Source organism: Bombus pyrosoma, linkage group LG6, assembly GCF_014825855.1.
Source record: "Bombus pyrosoma isolate SC7728 linkage group LG6, ASM1482585v1, whole genome shotgun sequence".
Classification (NCBI taxonomy): domain Eukaryota; kingdom Metazoa; phylum Arthropoda; class Insecta; order Hymenoptera; family Apidae; genus Bombus; species Bombus pyrosoma.
This window is the reverse complement of record NC_057775.1, coordinates 6,149,207-6,171,656: the sequence shown is the minus strand read 5'-3', so window position 1 is coordinate 6,171,656 and position 22,450 is coordinate 6,149,207. Positions and strand designations below refer to the sequence as shown.

The 22,450-nt window shown below is 37.9% G+C and overlaps 1 protein-coding gene across 4 annotated transcripts in view; it reads left to right on the top strand.

Annotated features, from left to right (window-relative positions):
- LOC122568284 (FH1/FH2 domain-containing protein 3) overlaps positions 1–22,450 on the top strand; it is a 240,633-nt gene that overhangs the window by 157,987 nt on the left and 60,196 nt on the right. For all 4 annotated transcript variants that reach the window (XM_043727859.1, XM_043727858.1, XM_043727857.1 and 1 more), the window contains 2 exons: positions 12,681–12,748; positions 17,554–17,659. In XM_043727859.1, the coding sequence (XP_043583794.1) occupies positions 12,681–12,748; positions 17,554–17,659 (174 nt within the window). The remainder of the gene's footprint in view (positions 1–12,680; positions 12,749–17,553; positions 17,660–22,450) is intronic.

Sequence of the window (22,450 nt, the reverse complement as noted above, 5' to 3'; positions counted from 1 at the left end):
AGTAATTCATTTTTGTATAATAATATGCCGCACGGATTTACTTATGCAAGCATAAACTGTATTAAACAAGCGGGATAAACATATTGGATAATGTGTTACGTTTCTATATATAATATTAATCGTTAACTAATGTGTCGAAATTAAATATCGCTAAAAATTGTATGTCGAAGTTTCAATAAGAAATTGAATATTTCGATTACAATATTTCATCTTCTAATGATTGTCACGGTCTCAACGATCTCATTGTTGTTTCGATAAGTATAAAGATTTTCATTTTCTATATGTAATTGCCGAGCAAAATTTTGATTTAATCTAAATAGAAGTGAAACTACATTTTCTCGTTGTCAAAAGCCAATCTCTTTCATTTCCTAGCAGTTCGAAAAAAAAAAAAAAAAAGGTAGAGGAGAAATAACAAAAAGCAGAGGACCCGTACCTTCCCCAATCACAGGATGACTCGCGAATCCAATTTGACGTTCTTTTCACCATTACAAAGCATTACGTACCAACGACGAATCCTTTTGCCCGATTCAACCAGGAAAAGTATGTCGGATGGCCGAGTGCTTAACAATACACCCCGTTGAAACGTAATTGGAAAAGCGATTACACGAAGCTAACCTCGTCGAAATTACTAATTCCATTAAGCAATTACAAACGTCTCGAATCGTTTCCGCACATTCTACGCGATATAATATTTTTGTGGCAACGCATTCGTAATTATTTCGGATTTGTCGCTATCGTTGTCTACGTCATCTTCGTCGTCGGGAGCGTCGTCGTGGAACGACTGAAAGGCGTTCTCGACGCTCGAGGCGGTTGGTCGGCCCCGTTAAATCATAATATTACCGAGGAAAATTGAATCGTGCGGCACGCGACGAGATTTCCCGCTAAAATCACCGTGAAAATGGGTCTTCGCCGGTTCTTCGTGCTGTCGACGAAAACGTAGCCGCGTCGCCTTTTTCTGGCGCACAGAGAAAGAGGGGAAAAAAAGATTGATCGCCGCGAGGCGATCAAGCCAGCACCGGCGAAACATCTTATTTTGTCAATCCCCGGGAAAAGACGGCGGCCGGTCGGTCGAGTTGAAATTCAACGAGGCGGGAGGAAAAAAATGTAATAAATGATCGGTTGTTACGACGGCGCCTGGCCAAGCAGAAGCGTGATTCTATGTTACTTTTTGACCATGTTAAAACATTTTCTCTCCACGAGATTTAAATATTAAATCGCAAATGTAGAGACGTTGCATTACTTTTAGATGTTAAACGTAGAAGTTTCTTTACGATATATGATTTTATCTTCGACATTCTTTTTCTCTTTTATTAGTATTTTATATAATTCGAGCTTGATTTATGCAAGATCGTCGCGGTATGTTTTTTTTTCTCTTCCTCTTCAGAAATCTTTACTCATGGAAATTTAAATATTCCATTTCGTATATATTACATTTATATTATTTTTAAATATTGCACGTAGAATATTTTACACGTATATAGTATGTATTTTTATTTCCAATTTACCTCTCATTCGATTTTCATTATCGGTGATCATTATCATTTATCTTCGTCTCGTCTGTATGTTCTTGTAAATTACATAACACCTTAAACCAAAAATCGAACTGGACGAACTTCTCCTTCTATTTATTTTATATACATATATTCATTAATCTGTTTTTACAACACAAAGACGAGTAATTAAAGGAACGGAGGCGAGATGTTTCCCAAACGAGCGTCGTAATCTCGCAATTTGGAGTTCGTAAAATTCGGTTAAGTGGATTCTGGTTTCTTTTGAAACATAACGCGCACAATAGCCGATTCTTCTCATTATTTTTTAACGAACAGAGAGAGATTTATTTCCCAATATATTCCGTACGAGCTCCTGATCGTCGATAAAAAGTTGTGGCGCGAATTTTATCGCAACGCGTTGTTATTTCAGTCGAGAGCGTGACTACGTTGCCTTTCGTGCTGTAGCATATTGTGCCGATCTATGTGTGTGCTTGTACAAGTGTAACCGATCTAACTAAGTGTAATCGTGATTGTCCTCATATTCGAGTGCATTCAATCTTGAGCATGTTGTTGCATCAAGCGCGTGCGTCGTGAAATTTAAGTCTGTCGAATAGGAATTACTCAAACGAACCTTTATATATACGTATCGCGTTTTCCTTTACGCCAAAACCCTCATCTTGAATCGTTGCAACTTTTTTACGCGTTATGAACACTATTTAAATACTGTTAGTAACTGATTATTATTCGATAACGTACAATTGATAATGCGTTAAGGTTGCTGCGCTCGTTGGTTCATTTTCGATTGACATTCCGATTGCGTTCTTCTATGTTGAAATATTTTTTAGGTTTGAAAATGAAATGAAAAACTCTTCATTAAAATATATATTCTTTGAAACCATTAAAAGCCTTTGTTGAAACGAGAGTAAGAACGAGACGCAAAAGTTCAAAGAGCGCAGCAGGTTTAAAACAGATCTTCGATGAAATATCTCGAAATTTCTAACAGAATGCATAATAGGAGAATATTCTTTGGCTTTTATTAATTGTAAATTTAAAACATAGAACTATCTCTGTGCAAATAACGAATCTTGGAAATGCAAATTTGAAAAATAATTCTATAACGAGTACTAGTTGCAATCTTCATGTAGGCTGATGAAAATCGTAATTCTACTATCTTCGTTATTTATTTATAAAGATAAGATAAACGTACAAAGGTTTTTTAAAGAAAACGCTCAAAACACATGCACGCAAAATTTGTTTTTTTTTTTTTTAAATTTACTGTCGATGTAAGCAAGAATGTACACATAAGTTCCAAATTTAAACGTTCAAAACTCTAGTTACTAGAATAATTTTTATCTTGAACAAACTTAAATTAAATGATCGAAAAATGTAAAAGTTCGTTTACGATAAAAATATCAAAATAACAAAGTAATATATCGTTTGTCGGTCTTTTGTCGCAGCGTTACGCGCATTGACTCGTGGAGAAGTTGACTCAACGGCAATGTTGCGTTTTTATCAGAAAAGTTCTTTCCTCTGAAACAGACGGTAATTAAACGGACGTTAAAACGTGATAGAGTTTCTTAGCGGGTGCTCGTTCAGCTTGTTATTACGTTTGAAATCGGTCGTCGGGCTACCTCTAATTACATGCGTCCGTCTGAGAGAAGCTAAGGAGGTGACGAGTAATTAAAAGTGATGAAGTTGTTGTCTAGAATGTCGGCGACGAGATGGACGTACGGGTTTTTGCAAATTGAGTCGAAGCATCTGTCGCTGTAATGAAAAGAAACGTGTTGAGTTACGAACAGTTTGATATGTACAATGAAGTAATCTTAGCAACAATCTAAAGGAAACTTGATGACTTTCTTTCCCGTAGCGCTTGTTACTAGTTAGAATATATATATATATATATATTGAAAATTCTTATTATAATTTCCAAATGGAATAACTTTATTGTAATAAAACAATCGTTAATTTAAATAATTTTCTCCTGTTGTTCAGGGACTTTAGATTTAGATGTTTGGTCTCTTTTCTTATTTATTAAATGTAATAAAATAATTGATCATCATGGCTTTCTTGCACGATTGAAGTAATATTACTCGTGAAATTTAACAAATTGCAGATTATAAGGTTACAATAAATGAAATTACGAGCGTATAAATGCTCTTGCCGTAGCGGTGACAATTTAATAAAACGAATAAAGCTTTATACGTTAATTTTACAAATTACAAACCATCCTATTGTTCTATTTGCTGTGAAACAGCATAATTGTGCAATAGAAATTTATAACTTGCATACAATTTATCGATCCTTGAATATTACTAGTTATTGTATAAGAGAGTCCAGCTTTGCATTATAATCCAAACAAACAAGGATGTTGACTTGTTCAGATTCAGTATACAGAAATAAACGATTATCCGTTCCCTATAAATTAACAAGAAAAACATACAATAACTTTGGCATTTATTTTTACAATATATATAAATAATCGCTAAACTTTCGAGTAACTGGTTGAAATAACTGACTGTCTCAAATAACTCTATCGTTGGTTGATACAATTATTATCTGCGCAAGTAAAAAACCACAGAGTATCGACGACAAAGAATCCTTCAGAATGAAATTGCTCAATCGAACAACTGGAACCGAGTTCCCAATCGTTTTCCACGGTCCGGGAACAAAAAATCGTTCAATTATCGTAGAATTCGATCCTGCACGCGGTCTCGCTAAACCAATTAAGCAACGCTGGGAAATGAGTCTACCATGTCGATCGCAGAAACAGAAAACGCTAACTAACCGCTGCGCGATTCAAGTTTGGCAAATCGAACGACACGAAAACCTCGGGCTCGCGTCTGGTCGTCCCGCAGAATTCACCTGCGGGCCGTAGCCGTTCGTTGAACCCTACGAAGTTGGTGGAGGAGAGATGATCGAAGGTCCAGAATAAGCGGCTGAAAAAAAGAGGAGGACGAAAAAAGAAAAGGGCGGAGAAAGGAGGAGCGGAAGCCGACGTGGACCGTGTCGTTTTACATATTTTAACGGTGCTTCGTGTACCTTCGTCTCTCGCGAAACCTGTCGGCCCTTTCGCTTATTCTCGATATTTCGTCGTTTCCTGGCCGCGTCTATATTTCAACGGCACCACGGCCTGTCCACCCTCGATGGGGGAAACGGTCGTCTTTAATACGGATGATTAAAGCAACGTAAATCATCGGAGGCGTGTCCACTGCAATTGTTCGATTTCTTTAATTGCTGATTCGTGACACACGGGATTGAATAATTCCAGTGCCTTCGAGCAAATTGAATCCTTCAATTCGCAACTTTGTTCTTCTTCGTATTTAAGATATAGGATGGTGTACTTGCATCCAACCTTGTGGAACTTGTTCAGATTTATTGTATTATACTTGAATTCTTATAATTGGAAGATTTGTAATAATGCAAAGATTGCCTCAATATTTAAATAGTATCTGTTAGAAGAGAAAGAAAAGTATTGGTTTAAGTAAAGGTTTATTACTACGAATAATTAGTTGTCTATGAATTTCAAGTACGTTTGAGTAAATGATTTGATTTTCATTAGTTTCGAATTGATTCTCGTTGGTTTACACAAGTTCCTTTATTTATTTTTATTTAGAAGTTAGTGAGTTTCGTAAGACTAGTCTGAAAGGAAATTGAAATTGGAATTAGATTGAAATTTACAGAGGATCTTTCAAAATTTATTCCTCAGTACTTTATCTTTTCGTTCTTTCGAAAGATCTTCTTTGATACTTCGCTCCCTTCTTTTGGGTCGCAGGAAAAAAGGATATAAAATATATTTGTACGGTTCTACTAATTGAGTACACCATTAATTTTCTCTTTCGCACGTTCCAGATTCAATTTTCTATCATTCCATTTTTTTGTGTACCTTTCATAATTATAGGACAAATATTTTTTTTCCCGCGCAAATTACACAGAAGTTCCTTATAGGCAATAAATTGGACGTACCTTTTTTCTCTCCTTAATTCGTCCGTTGGGCAAAAACAATCGTTTCACTGGTCATCGATCGACGAGTGGGCAAAATGGCCTCGTGTAATGATTTGCTCGTTTTAATTTTGCCCTGGAGCAACGCCAGTTCCTCTTGTAAAATTTTCGATCCCGTTATTAGTAATTCGCTCGTTAATAATCGAGCTCTCTGCGGCCTCGTCCATTGGACAAGGCCACGGAATTTAGCGTGTTCGCCAAACTCATGATCGAACAATTTTCTTAAATCTAAATACCAGCCACTATACACATCAGAAACCAGATAGAATCATCGATTCCTAATTAAATGGACAAACTTAGAACACCTTTGATACGGACGACTAACTAAGATAATTATCGTAAAAGCCGCGAATCTTCCGTTGAAAATGATGGTAGTCGATATGGATTATCATAATTACTAAGGAGAAATTTCGATCCTTTAGAAAGTTAGTACGATATTAGTGCTGTTAGTTGTAAAGAAGCACAGATCCTCCGCTGGAGATTACGTTAATGTAATTTTAATATCGTTATAATCGCATAAATGAATTGTATAAGTGGTGGTTTCGATAGGTTTGCCGTTAATATCAGTAATTATAAAAATTGTAGATCTCCAGTAGAGATTACGGTAATCGCCGGCAATTAATGCAAGAACAGAAAGAGACTTGCTGTAGCAAACGCTTCCAAAGTGAGCTATGTTTCTCACGCATCACGCGACACGTGGAATCGGATTTCGTACACCCTCAGCAACTCTAGTCTGGTCTATTCGTTGAAATAGACTTCATCTTTACCATTTTCTTGGCATTCTCTTCGCATGTTGAAATTCTTGTCAATTACGGAGATACTTTGCGAATTTATTTCTCTTCGCTGTCTTAAAGCTCCGCGTCGTTTGGTTATGCGATGTTAGTGATTTAATTTATTCATTTTTCTTGGCCTTTTCTTCCACGTGGATTTGCATAATTGATTTAAAAAGTATAAATAATTACAACCAATTGAATATCGATTTACATATTCTAGCTATTTTTACGCTAGAAGATTTAAAAGTATAAAACGATTAATCGGTCCTGAAAATTTAATCTTTTTTTCTTACGTTGTCTTCCATTTTACCGAATCATTTTTTATGAAAATTCTTATAGCATAGTCTTTGTCGTTTTTCTCCTTATTAGTATCTTCTTGTAACTTAATTTTTTTACATTTTATCTTTATTAGAAAATTTCTTGAGAAATACTTGAAAATTTATTACGTTTGTTCGAAAATGTTTAAAATATTCCTATAATAATTTGAATAATTCTTTTTGAAACTGCCTCTCCTTTGTATTTTAATCGCTCGTCTTCGACAATTCATTTGAACATGCTACAATTTTAAAATTAGGGCTATATTCTTGTATTAATACATTCGACTAATTAAAAACTTGTGTGGTATAATTACGGAGTTGGTAACTGGTCGTTTATGTGAGCAACGAGCATGTTCGCCGCTGCTTAAGATCACACCAAGCGTAACATAGTCGACACCTCGCGTTTTGCGCGCCATTTTCTTCCTAACGCCACTCGCAAAATTCTTCGTCTTAGAGGCAAGTAACAGCTATAGAAGTTCTCCATTTTTTGCGTTTTCGACATACTTTGCCGCCTCCGACAGAAATGGTCCAGTTAAAATCGTCGTTCTTTCTTTGAAAATATGAACATGACTATAGAGAATAATAGTAAAATCATATTTTCCGCGTTGAAAATTTTCCTGTTCGGAAGAAATTTTAGAAATTTGGGCATCTTCTTTCTTTCTATCCGCGTTATACAGTTCCTCGTTTCTACAATTTAATTGTAAATCGCACATTTTCCGCTTGTACAACATGCATCGATACGTGCGATACACCTGTCGGATGAAATTGCAATCTCCGACGTTTCTTGTTCTTTTGAATATTAATAATGACGAGTTAAAAAATGAGCGACGTTAGCCAAATTAATCAAACTACGCAATAAAAACCGTGATTCAAGGTCCTTTCAGCTTCAGCTGTAATTATCATCGACTAGCTAATTCAACAATATCAAAGGAAATCAGAAAACTCGCAAAGACCATAACGATTACCCCAAACTCGTATACAAGGACGTTCTCGCTTTCTCGATTTTTAATGTCGTAACGACGCACTGCACTGGCACACGCTACCTAACGTAGAAACTCAATGGAAAAAGGATCCAGCGGAGTTGCAACGCGGCGTTACGAACCAGTGAGCTTGCTTAACGTCTCGAACAGAGAGGAACCGACGTTCGTAGGGTAAAAAGAGACAGGTTTCTGCTTATATGGTCACTGATTACGAAGGGGCCAAGGGCCCGAGGGCCTTGGGACCGCTATTCTTAGAAGATGGGTCCTTCCACCTCTCTTTCTCGAACTCGTTGCTTCCTTATCTTCCTTCCTCTTCGTCCTCTTGCCTTATGCTCCTGTCTACTTTTCTCTCTCGAGCTACTCCCTCGGCACACTGCTCGATTCTGACTCTTTCGTCTCGTACGCGGCCCCTACAGCGATTCCTAATTACTTGTGCTCGCATACGTCCGTCTCTGTTTCACCCTTTACCTCTCCCCTTTAGGCCGTAACAGGCCGGCATGCATAATGCATTTAAAGATCGCGTGATAGCAGTCGATTATGCGGTCGCGCGGGTCTGCTTTTCCGCGAAAGGAGTCGCGAATTGGGATCCGTAAACCGTGAGTCGAAGAACACGAGGGCGTGGTCGCGCGAGAGAAAGAAACACGGACGAACAGATAAGACCGTATGAATGAAAAGGATATTTTCTTGCTTTCGAGCAAACGAGACCGGTGATACGCTTTGTGTCGCGAGTTGCCGCCGCTGCAGAACGGTGCGGTTGAATTGTTCTCGGATCCCGCGTATTCGGATATAGCGTGGATTTTAATTCGAGAAAGAACCGAACCGAAGGAATAAAACAAAATTGAACACGTTTAGATAAAGGCAATATAAAAACGAGAAATGCCAACTGGGTGAAATTCGAGATTAGAATCAGAAAATCTTTTTACCACGGATATTTAAAAAGCTGACCGGTGTGCGCCGACGACACGATGCAAGTTTTGTATTTGTGCGGTTAAAATACGTGGTTACGCGAGTTCGATGAAATTTCTACACACAAATAGTTAGTTACGTCAATTGGACGAAAGTTTAGTCGGAATTGTTCGGTTAAGTCTGTTGGATGGAAATTCTACTGCTAATGTTATGTCGATTTGACGGGAAGTTCTGCTTGGAAATGTTCGGTTGCGACGTTCGACGAAAGTTCTGCTCACAGATCCTTAGCCGTTTCAATTTGACAGAAATTCTACTTACATTCCAGTGGTTGCGTCACTTGTCATCAAGTTTTGCTCGCAGATGTTTCGTTACCTTAACTTAAAGAATGTTTCGCTGATAGTTGTTCAATCATATAGTTCGACGAAATCTTACGTTACTCCAATACGTACATCAATAATAATCGTTTCATTCTCGTAACTTATCGTAACTTATCGTTCGGAATCAAATTCTAATTCGTTTTTTGCGAACATTCGTGGAAACTTCTATAAAAGAGAAATAGCCGTTTCAAAATATGCAAATCAAGTACATTTGTCAAGAACATTCGAGATTTCCACGCGTTAATCCGTGACGGTACTTCCTGTTTCACGATAAACGTTCACGTCCCGTTATTTTGTCAAGCGTTCACAAAAATTCAAAGGAATCTACACGGTCGATAACGCGATGTATATCTAACGCGTAAGCTTTACGGTCGGTTCTATGGTAATTCATGCCGTATCGTTGGAGAGATAGCCAAAGTCGAGGACGAAAACCGATAAATTCTCAGAGTCGAAATCCTTGAACGGAACGACTCGTCCTTGCGAGTTTGCGAAATTACGCAGAGTCGTGGGTATGGAAATTAGCTCAATTGCACGACCGGCTCGGGTTTCATAAAAATCCGGCAAGGTTCGCGGTTTGCGTTTCCCTGTTCCTTTTGCACGCCACTTTCCATTCCACGTCTTTTTCTCCGACGCTTTTTGTCACTTTATGGCGGCTGTCGCATACCATTGACGATTTTATTTAATCGAGAGCGAACGACGCTGAAAGGTATTCCTCGCCGGCTTTAGAAGAAATAATCAAATAATCCGTGCGTTAGGAAAAACACTCTACGTGAGAATTTATTTAATGAATTTGTGTTGAATTATATTTTCTTAATAATTTCGATTGTTCTCGTCGCTAGATTAACTTTAATCTCACCTAAACAACTAGAAAATATTTTAATCTTAATTAATTTTAGTTTTACACGTTGGTTTCACGCACAAGCGATCGAACTTTGAAACGTATTTTCGAGTTGTAATGCAAATCACAGATTTGTTTGTTTCGTTCTTTCTTCCTCGGGATCTTTTCTCTTTTAATACGAACGTACTTTTCTTAGCACGAATGTGATATCGAACGTTGAATAAGTCATTGAATCTTAATGACTTTTTCACGCCTGTGGAATTAATCAACGTCTATTTTTTCTCCTTCGAATATGCGAAGTAATTCTGTATTCGTATAATTCTCGCATTAATTTTGCCAAACATTAATCACCCTATGCCATCTGTCGTAATCCTTCTTTGACATAAAATCGTATTAATGACAACTTTTAATATCAATAAAAAGAAACCAATTCATCAAGTCAGAAACAAAATAATATTTTCAACGCGCACGATAGAATTCGAAATTTTTAAACGATTCTTTTCATTAAGCGTTTCAAATCTCATACAGAGATTATTTCAACTGTACAAGGATTTCGCAGAAAAATTCGATCCCTGTCAATATTTTTATTCGTCGCTGTACGGATTTGGAAATCGGCAAATCAATTACTAAACCGTATCGTAATCGTAATACTTCTCTCTGTTCTCTCGCACAATTTGCCACAACCGTAAAATATTCTCCTGCTAATTATAATCGCTATTAAGTAGCTCGTAATCAGTGTTCGTAGCTCCTAGTTGCAGTTCACAATAATCGAACAGCAACCAGATTGTAACAAGCTTGCGTCCAGTATAATGGAACGGTCAACGCGTCGCAGATGAAATTATTCGCCCATTGACACCGATACAAGCAATTATCAACATTCGTGCTGTTCGATAGAGCGTGCATCCGAGCATGCACTGCTCGAAACCGTAAAATCAGTGTATCACGAAGCGAGAATAGAGGTTGGACGCGTAAAATTGACATGGACAGTTTCCGGTTTTCCTTTCTTTATTTCACGACGTCGTGTATTTCTTCGATTTTTCCGAGAGATAATGTATTTTCCGATGTTTCACCGTACTAACACCGAGTAACACGGTCTCTGTATCCCTCTCAGCCTCTTCCTCTCTCCTTCTCTCTTCACCCTCCCTTTTATGCACGTTTATTCTTACTTCTTTTAACCTGTTTTCCCTCTTGCTCGCACTTCCTCTGGATTTCCAGCAGGCTGGAAAATCTCTCGGCGACCGCCGAGTCCCGTGAAATTGAATTTAGTGCGCCGCTGGTGAAATGGAATTCAATTAGTATTAGTAATACGGTCGAGCCACGATTGAAAAAGGATGATAGAAGCCCGACGAAAGAGCGTGAAACGGCGAGTGGGGGTGTAGCTGGATAATAGAGGCGGAACAGTGAATTCGTCGTGTAAAATTAATCGCGGACTTAATTACCGGTTTTCCTCTAATTAAACCCGATAAATGATTTCAACCGAGGAGAGGAATGGTCCCCATTGAATTATTGTGCGACGATGTGAAATCGTCCGTTGAGATCTTCTTGGGAAAGTTTAAGCCGGCTCTGCGTAAATTATTTATCCGTGTTTTTCCTTTTGTCAGTTTCCCCGCGGGATCAATTTTTCTTCTATTTCGTTCGTAGGTAGTTTTTTCTCGCTTAGATCGGATTAGAGATCGAGTATAGCAGGGAAAAGGATTTGGGAGAATGATAATACGAAGGGAAGAAAAGCACGTTCAGAAACCTAGCGAATGATTTAATCGGACGCGAAGAGAAGTTGATAATTAACGAGTCCCTACGGCGCGTCGACAATGCTTAACGTTGGAAACAAAAGCGCCGCCGGTGTACCTAGCTGTTCCTGATCTTCCTACGCTAAACGAACTTCCGGGTGGCTTGTTCGCTTTTGCGCGCGCCTTCAGCGCGAACCGTCGACCACTTTCCAGGCACCGTTAGAGCGTAAGCAGCTGCAGTCAATTTCCTTATCGACCCCGTAGAAGAACAATCACATCATTTTTATAAAAAAAAAAGAAAAAATTGGAGAGAAATTTTCGTCTTTTATAGAAGGAACGAAAAATAAGTCGTGAAACAGAAAGCTAGCAGTATGTATGTAAATATTAGGTCGTCCGGAATGTTTCTTTCGTTTCAGAAGAAAATAGTGGATGTACAACATCTTCTTATATTATTTTATCGAATTACGTATGATCCATTTTGTTCTATCAAGATAAAGATTACAACGTTCGGCAGATTAGATTTCATGTTCGCATAAAGATGCGCCGTTGTAAAAGACGTGTCTGTAAACGAAAGAGACTTTTCGGACAACCTAATAGTACATATTTTCAGGTTAAGTTCGTGATATTTTCTAGTAGAAAGGTACTTGCTTGAAATCAGGAAAGAACGTGATTCGTAGAAAATTAATGTAAATTAAGTATAATATACGACGATCTATTTCTCAAGATGTACTAGTATGAATTTGAATGATCCGGTAACATCTGGTTAATGTATAGTTGCTGAAGTATATAATACTGTGTTTCGTTAATGTATCTATTGTTCTCGCTAATAAATGTTCAAAGAAAAGAAGAAGGTAATTCACATATAAATTTGTAAAAGATAACATAAAATACTCGCTTCTTTATATCTCAACTTACTTTTCTTCGACCTCAAACAGTCTGCAGAAAAATTATCCTCTCATTAACGCTTCTTATATCGATGTTATCTCCTTCTTACACATTTTGCATTCTTCAACGTGCAACCGTTCTGATAGTACTCGATCGTAACCATGTTAACAGGTACCTAGTTGTTTAAAACGTAACTACCAGTCTCCCACAACATCATCACTATGAAAAGCAAAGTACAATAAGAAAAGAGCAGAATAACCATTTGCGCTAAAAAAGAAGGCCGACTGACCGACTCCCACCCAATACCCATCCTCCAGAGCCGCAACAATGCGGTCCGACCGTACGGTATTATTATAATAAATGGTTGCGTGTTACTTGTCTGTTGCAGAAAAATTGCTGAACAGCGAGGGCCGCGAGCTACGACGAGCTCTCTTCTCCCTCAAGCAGATCTTTCAGGTGAGTTTACAATTCGCGATACCTGCGAGAACGCGGTAGGAAGAAAGACGGGGTAAGAATACGAGAACAGAAAAGAGAGGGCGATAGGAAGGGAATTGCCAACAGATGGGAGACGAGCGGAGATAGAAGAACGAGTGAAACAAGGAGGAAGAGAGATACGAGAAGGAAGAAGATGTAACTAGAGGGAGAAGGAGAGATAACAGGGGCTATTTTTGTACGATCTACTCGCTCCATGAGTAAATATTTGCATGGCGGTTTGAGCGAGTGCATTCTCTCCTTCCTTCTCTGTTTCTTTCTCTTGGTTGGTTCTTCTACTTTCTCGTTTCCTTTCTATCCTTTCTATCTTGATAACCGTGGCTCCTTGTCTCGCAAATTCGTCGTATCTCGCTGTAGGACATATTCACGGCGAATTTCAATAGACTTTTCCACGTGACTGTAATCTAATTTTGGCATCTGATGTTTCCTCAGGTAACTGTGTACAGTTAACAGATATTGGTGGAGACAACAGCTACTAAGGTAGAAGGTGATAAAATAATTTTGCAACACCATGATTTCGTTTTAGCCAAGATACCTGATTTTTATATAAATTAATTTTTTCCTTCGAAATTTATCAGGTGTAACAGTAAATACATAAGGTTTTTGGTTGTTGGGTTAGAAATGTTTGCAACTGATGGAGAATTGGTGAGTCGATTTGTTGTTCTGTGTCGATTCAGTGAAAATTTGGTCGGATACGTTTTAACCGGTGCATTCATCAGGAAAGATGCGATTGGTGGCATTTAATTAGAGGTAACTTCGTGTCGATGATTTATCGAGTTTTAATTTATCATGTATGAAACGGTTCGTAACTGCTACTATGTAAGTTAAATCACCATGAATATGTATGGAAGAACGAAGTGAAAAAATGTAACGAATTTTTTTCTGTTGGACGTTTTTCGAATTTATTATTTATTTTCTAACTAGAGGAATGGAAGGTAAAGAGAAATTATTTTCACTCGCTAAATATTATACTGTTCTTTATTCAATTATTAATACAATATATGACATTAATATTACAATATTTTAATTATTCTACTTTATTACGCGCATCTTACAAATATTTGTACCTTCGAATTTTTCATAAATGCATAAACGTGTATTAAAATATTTATCGCACCTATTCGAAATCCCCATAATTTGGAAACCTCCAAGACATAAAGAATTCTTCTATACAGACAATTCTATATTTGTCTCTGCACGATAAATTGTCCAAGTTAATAAAAAAGGAAAGGATTATAATCTCCACAAAAAAAATTATTGTTTCTAGGTACACTATAAATCTAGTTACAGACCACCGATCGTAAGTTTGAAAATATAAGAGAAAAATTTGGTTCATTAGCGACGTCAACGTTAAATCGATTGTAATAGGAGAATAGCTTGACTATTGTGCTTTATGAAACAAATCGTATCTGCGAATCCGTTCGTTTTTTGAACGTGGACCGTTTCAGCTTTCGCGACGATCCTTTTTCTTCCGCTTCCGGAACAGCAAGGGCAAACTGGACGCTGGTAGAGCGTGTTTATTCGAGCCGGACTTTTCTTAACTTTGTTCGCCGTAATTAAATCTCGCAATTAGCCGAGCGGGAAAGGAATTTTTCTCCGTGACTGCAAGTCAGAAGACCGTTCGTTAAAAGAAATCGCATTATACCGGAAAGTATCATTCCTTCCTCGTAAATGATGGATGAGTTTATCATTAAATTATATCAGAGAATCGTGAAGAATGGAGCGGATATCAAGCACGTGGATAATAGACAAGGTAGATACCATTAGGAGCTATCCTGATTGTTTTATCGATTACGTGTCTTCATTTCATTTAGATTCTATTTCTTTTTTTCACTTGCGTCGCAATTGCAAACATGTACTCTGTAATGTACATATATTAATGACATTAATTAGTACCAATAATAATATATTTATTAATAGGAATTTTGGTGAAATATTATGACAACGGCAATCGGTATTATTACGTACCTATTAGATTCCAAATTTATTGGTAAAATTATTGAGAAGGATATTATATTAGCGTTGATCGACAAATGCGTTAATAATAGAGAGAAAATCGTGTTATTAGGTGACTGACAACAATACAATGACCTGTAAGTGAATAACGACAGATTGTTCGATTGCAAATGTATTTTATATTTATCGTGAAACGACTGTCAGAGTGGTAGCTGGTACTAAAGCGAGAATCAATAAAGATTGATTCATCGTTTTTTTCTCTTCTTTTTTTTATGTGGCTTTCAAATTAAAGCGGTTCAAAAAGGTATTTGCACACCACTGTATTTATTATGGCATTTAGAAATCACAATTCATTGGGAGATAAAGGTACGTACAAATACTTTTCGCAGACATCGTATACGAAATAGTGCTTCGCCAAAATGTTCTGTTTCTTCCAACATCTGCAAATGACAGGAATTTCAAAGCGAATGGTCTCACTTTGGTGAGACCAAACTTGAAACAAATTCTACCCCAAATCAGATTCCGCGAAACGCGTTCTTCAAAGGGCAACGTTTAATTAGACAATAAGATTACCATATCGTAAAGATAAATTGCTGCAGCCGAAGGTTGACGCACTGGAACGAGAAGGTGCCTAAAAACAATCCTTCGACTCTTCCACAAAGCGATACCTTATCGTTTCAATTATCGAGCCGGCTAGCTACGAAATTAATTACAATGATCCTTCGTCTACCGAGATAGTCCCTGGTATCCTGCCGTCGAACGAGATCTCCACCTCGACCGACGAACTTTATCCGTTGCAATCGTCACGGCAACGTTCAATTTCGTTTCTTAATCTTGGCTAATCGGCTCAGCGCGTTGCGTTCGATGGACGACGCGAAATTCCACCATCCGGGAAACCAAAGGTCTGAAACGTAGCCACGAACACGACCGGGCTTCGACAAGATCGCGAAACGATCCAGCGACAAGCGAAAACGCTCGCACCGATCAGTTTAATCAAACTTTGTAGATTTTCCATTATGTCCGTGACTTGCTCCCTCCAACACCGTAACTAACTCCATTTACCTCGTCTGACCTGCGACTGGCTTAGATGGAAATGCGGATAAATCGCCCAAGCTCCTTCGTAATCGGCTATCGGAAGTTTCAGTCGTTTTATTTCTTATCGTTTTGATGGAGTTTTTGTTGACTCGCATCGCCGGATCGCTTAATTGTCAATACGATCGGTTATGGTTCTGATGATAATGTGATACGATGGTGGACGTGTGAAATGTAGCACAGCAAAATTTAGGTAATTAGAAGGTTGAAATGGCTTATTGTAGAGTGCATATATGTAGTATTGCGGACATAAGGCCTAGGAGTTAGCGATACAATGTCGCGGGAGCCGAGGCGTTCTTCAATTGTATAGTTGTGTAAAAAGGGCCTACGTGGCCTTGGCCACGAACGGTCGCGGAACACGTGCGTGGTGGGTCTACGGAAAGACAAAAGATATGCGAGAGAGGAGCAGTTTTAGTTTGGAAGTCGGAGAGAATAAATCGAGAAGTCAGAGAGTGCGAGTTGCGTTGCAGAGTATAGTGTTGCTAGCGTTGTCGAGAGAGTGTGGTCCGCGTGAGAGAGAACGTTGGCTCCGTTGTGTTGAGAGTTGTCTAAATTGTAGCGTGTTATTGCCATTAGTTCATGTTAATCTACCATCGTTTTTCTGTCTATATTTATACAATCCATTCATTCTAAATAAATCACCAATATCAGGATATAATAACAGTAGAAGATACTACATATATATATATATATATATATATAGTATCGTTCACGTTCATTCGTACGACAATTTTTGTGCTTTGGCTCGTTTCTACTGTAAAAGTTAAATAAGAGTTTCTTATCGTTGTTAACCCATATGATTCTTCATTGGAACAATGAACAATGTTTTATGAGATAAAAATTGTAGCTGGTTGAAATTTAAATTATTCGGGTAACGTTATTCGTCTTTAAAAATCGGTCGAATAATTATAAATGATGGTGTATACATGTACGTATTCGGTAATTGAACGTGGAACGTTTGAAATTGTGAAGCAGCATTTTTGAAGATTAAAGTTAAAGAGAGTGGAAATATCAGAGTGCATCTTTCCGAAAACAAATTACTCGTACTTATGGTTACTTATCACAAGAAAATGGCATAAATAATCATTAATTGAATATTAGAATTGCAAAATCAATGGAAATGCCTGGCATTGAATTTTTCATTTTTACAACGAGTAAGAACAAGCAAGTGTTTTTGACAATGTTAGTGCTTACTTTTATTGAGATGGAAGCATAATTATTTGTACTTGTATATCTTCATCATATTGTCTTAATTCTGATTAACTATACATAACATATTTAGGGATACATGTTAATGGCCGATAATTGCAATGTTAATGACAAATTTCGTAATATTTGAAGAACTTTACTCTTCTAGCTAATGGAATTGTTTTGAATAAACTCGTTTCTCATTTCAGTTTTTTTTCTTTCAACGAAGATGTTATTGAACAAGATTCATTTTACACTTTTCGCGAATAAAGTCATTGAAACTTGTATCGAAAATGTTGGTCGTTAAATACGACGCTCTCTGAAGGATTATCCCTATTCGCGATGTATCATAAATCAAGCCGTGTAACGTTCGAACATTTCCCAAAAGATGGACCATAAATCCAGAGACGCCGAGCCATCGATTAGGTGCTTCGTTTCAGGTTGAATAAATTAGAGATAAGCGATAATCGGAGGTATAACGGACATCTATTCCACTGGTCGAATGCTATTTACCATAAACTTTGGTTTTGCAGGAGGACAAGGACCTGGTGCACGAGTTTGTACAAAATGATGGGCTTGCTTGCCTCATCAAGGTTGGCAGCGAGGCCGACCAGAATTATCAAAATTATATACTACGAGGTGAGTATACTGACAATTTGTCGATAGACCTGCAACGTGTTTTTGTGCACAGCGTGGCTTAGGCTTCTAATAGCGTATGAAGGTTCCTCCGTGTATCATCCAGGCTATACTTTTCGCGGGAATTCGAGTCGACTACAACCATAAATATTTACGATGCAAAAAATCGGATTTTTTACGAATTCTTCTAAGCCCGCCGTATCTTACCTTTGATCAGACTGAAGCTTTCTTTTTCTTCTTTTCTTTTTCCTCTTTTTTTCTTTTTGTTAAATTAGGGGTACTGAGTTTTGTGTTCTATTTTTCCGTAACGATTTGCCCCATGAAACGAAGACACGAGTTATTTTAACATTTGAATTATTTGAGATACTTGAAATTGTTAGACATTGCTCACATGGAAGATGAATCAATATGCACATACTTGTATCGTCAATGATTTCTTTGTAAGAGGAGCTAGTGAACTAAGAAAGGAATATTTTGACGATCTAACAATTCATTATAGCATGCTGAATCTCAGACGCGACCAGGTCTCGACATTTCTCGCTAAACACGAGAACGTGGTACGTCTGCGACACATCCGTAAACAGTGATAAGATAATACCTGGGTAATGCAGCTAACACTTAACGAGCTAACATCAACGGATTCGCGAAACCGAGTCCCAAGCGGGCGACAACATCGTCTTCTCTCATTTTCCTCTTCTCGCCTTAGAACATTCTGTCGAAAGACTCGCATTTTCGCGTAATACGTGTCGTGTTCCGAGGATGAAGATGTAGTATTAGCTCGAATTTAGACTCAGAGACAGTTTCCTTGATGTTAAAATTCGATTCATTTTTGCATTTGCATTTGGTAATTACACTTTAACGCATATGTGTACGCGTGAAGGATAAAGTTAGTCGTTGGGGAAATTAATTACTAACAAAAGCAAAGGCAAGCAAACCCATTTAGTCTTCTAAGAATATTTAATTCTAGAATCAAGCAGAGGTTCAGTTTTCCACTAACGATTAGAGTACATAGTATTAAAAGAGACAGGAGAACACATTTTCAAATCAACATATGTCCTATAACAAGGATCAATTATAGTCCTTATACTTTCCAAAATGTTTCAGATCACTTGTTTCTATCATCGTTAATACTCGTTGAATCCACATACTTCAACATGAACTTGTACGAACGAAAAATCATACATATTAGGTTGTCCGAAAAGTGTCTTTCTTTTACAGACACGTCTTTTACAACGATGCATCTTTATACAAACATGAAACCTAATCTGTCGAACGTTGTAATCTTTTTCTTGATAGGACAAAATGGATCATACGTAATTCGATAAAATAATATAAAACGAAAAATGTTGTGTATCCATTATTTCCTTATAAAACGAAAGAAACTTTTCGGACGACCTAATAGAAGAGAGAACCTATTTACGTCTATTATTTACGCCTATTACATGAACTTCGCTATATAGTTTTCACCAACTACGTCGTAACTGAGTGATAAAAACTCCATAATAAGCGATAAATATAGTCAGATAACTCCGACAATGGACGTCCACACGCGAAATTGCGCTGTTAACGTAGACTGTTTACAAAAGCATCTGCGCACGGATTCGTCTGCAAAACCGCGACGCGTAGCAGATTATGAATGCACCCTTTGATCGTGTTTCGAGTGGTTCGCCGCGGCGCAGGCCGGCTCGAGTGCTTCGTAAACCTCCGCTTCGGGCGAACAACACCGCGAGAAGACCAATTCCGCGTCAGCTGGTTGCTCGGGACGGAACGCGGTCCACTTGTGCCCTCCTCGCTCTTTTCCCGGCTCCGATAACGAACCAAAGTCGCCTCTCGTCTTCGATTACCGCGGGACTTGTCGAGTGCATTGTATACCGAACGAGTCCTCCGGGAGTCCTCGAGAGACCTTCCACAAGAAACTGAAACTCGTGCTATCCGGAGATACTGCTCGCACGGGAGGGATGATTCTTCTTCGTCTCCGTAAGCTATTTCTTTTTGAAGGGGAAAACTGTGGTCTGATTCGATTCCAGGAAATCGGTAGAAACTGTGTTGCAAGTGATTTTCTAACGTTTAGCTCGATGATCGAAATAAAAGTACGCTTGTTAAGCGTAACGATATTACGTCGATTCCTACTAATGCACGTATTGCTTTTATGAAAATGAAATCTCTCGGAAAAACCTTGTTTATTACTATCGTTGCGTACCGAATAAGAGAATACGTTGTGGCAGGTTTGTACGAGAGTCAGTAAATTGTTTCCAAAAACTCAAAATCCAGTGTGTCGTGTCTAGTTTATCGTGCTGTGTATTTGTATGTACCACATAGATATACAGGTACAAGGTACAATAGCATCGTAGAGAAAGGAAAGAGCTATGAACGGACACTTTTACCGTATCAGAAAACTGAAACACCGTTCTAAAAGTCGAGGTTCTATGTTCTTTTACCTGTCACAAACATCGACGCAATTATTCCTGGCCCTCTGTACAATTCTCCTTTAATTTACGTTGTTCCTTGTACCACTTCGCAATTATTCCATATTTATCAACAGACGTCTATCCTTTTATTTTATCCTTTTCTACCGATTAACCGTGGTAGCGTCCTTACAGACGACTTCCTTCCTTCGAAGCGAGTTAAATTAGGTTCGCAGCGATCCTTTTACGACTGTTTTCAAGAAGAAGGAACACGGTGGAAGAGAGAAAGGGGGACAAAGTAGCTCGGTAGTTGTTCGGCCGGGTCAATTAAGATTAAACGAGTATCGAGCAACAGAGGGCGCCTGGATAAGTAGCAGGAGTGGCAGATAAAGTAATTCATAAAACAATTTGGCAGTTAGGTTTATCACGCGCGTAAATCAGGCCCTGGTTTCACCCGTGTCTCTGACGCTTGGAGGAAGCCACTTGGGAGGGCAATGTTACCTGTCTAATTTAAAGGGTGGGGGCCTCATTGCGTGTTCCTTATCTCTTGGTAAACAGGAAATTTATTACGAGCAGGCTTGAACGAACATCCAATCTTCTAATCCACGATGCTCGTGGAACGCGAGCACTATGTCGGCATCTCGGCGTGTCAGTCTTGGTTGATTACAGCGACGCTTCGCCACGCTATTGGCTCGTTAAAGTGCCGACTCTCTGACAGTTTCGGTTTGCTCGGGAACGTTCCAATGGTAACTTTGATAAGATGCTCGCTCAACTCAGGTATAACAGATAGCAAGCTTTACTCATATGTAGAATGGATATCTGTGTTAGTCAGTTTTGAAGTGTTAGTCAGTTTTCCATTCAGGTCACTGATGACCCTTAACTGATTCATCGCAAAGATCAGCTAAATCTTCGTTCAGTTGGATTATTTCTTAGATATAAATATTTCTTTCTTTACGGGTCTTCTGTCTTTTAACTTGGGATCCAGGTTATAGTAAATCATCGTGACTTTTGTCAAATACAAGTATATTTAGTATTCTTGTGAGAGATAGTAATTGCGTAAGTGGGTAATGATAAACTGCTTTGAAAATTATTTGCAGCGTATTAAGGACAATTAACGGAGATAATAAGTACTCAATTAAGGACGCAAATGATTACTACATCTAAATAAAGTACCTGTCGCTATAGCAAATTACCGTTAATTATTGAAATAGTTGTTCTCAACGTAGGAACTGATGTCTAAAAGAATTAATACTTGTGTGTTGTAAAGAGTAACAATAAATATGGTAACTTCATAGTCTCAAACGGAAACATTTGTGAAATTTCATTATTTATGATATTAGAATTATTAAAGAATATCTTTACGGTCAACTTAATACTCAACAAAGCGCGAAAAGCAATTATTATATCGTTTATCATAAATCATAAATCATAGTCCAGTAATTTATATCATTTCGCGATGCATCATATCTTTCTCAGATTTTAGTTTAAAAATATCAAATATTTTAGAAGATTCCTTCGCACGAACGTCAAATCCAATAAAATAGCAAGAGACCAGAATTGATAAAACAACGTTAGCTAATTTCGATATCAAAACACTGCGATCAATACAAACATAGAATTATACATACTTTCAAAGGATATTTACATGTTCAAAGAATTTTACAATCGAAGGGTGACATGCTCTTAGCCAACACACATCTCTGTCATCGATGCTTTTAGTATAACATTTCCTTTTCTGTATTTTTTAGAAAACTAAACGAAACGTAAAATCTAAATGCAGCAACAGAAACGAAGCAACGTTCCTTTATAACTCGAGATTGCCAATAATTACAATTTTTATTCCAAACAGGAGAAATTCGCTGTACGTATATAAATTCAGAATAATAGAACAAGTAGATTCTTTATACCGTAGTCAGCCAAAGTGTATCAAATCTTTTGGAATAAAATCTTTTTTGCGAGCCTTCGTCTGAGCAGTAATTCCCTACTGAAATTCACTGAATTCCATCAAGAGGAGCTTGAAAATGTAGAATTTTGCGACGATCGTTGCTTTAAATCACAGCCGCGCGTTCTCACAGCGACAGCAGCATATAAATCAAAAGACATGTTCGCGATAAAACGAAAATAGGAATTCATCGAACCGATCGACGCGATGAACGTAAAATCCCGTGACTCCACGGCACATTTGCATATCTGCATTCGCATGGCGTTCCCGATATCGATCACTTTGATATTTGGAGGCAGATGAAGTATCCGAACTTGAAGGAACCAAGATTCCAGAACTGTGATTTTGGCTCAAATTGTCATTGTCTATTGTGTATTAAATGCCTGTTTTGTAATCATTTTCAATGAATAGCTCTAAAAATTTAATTTCTAATAATGAACAAAATTC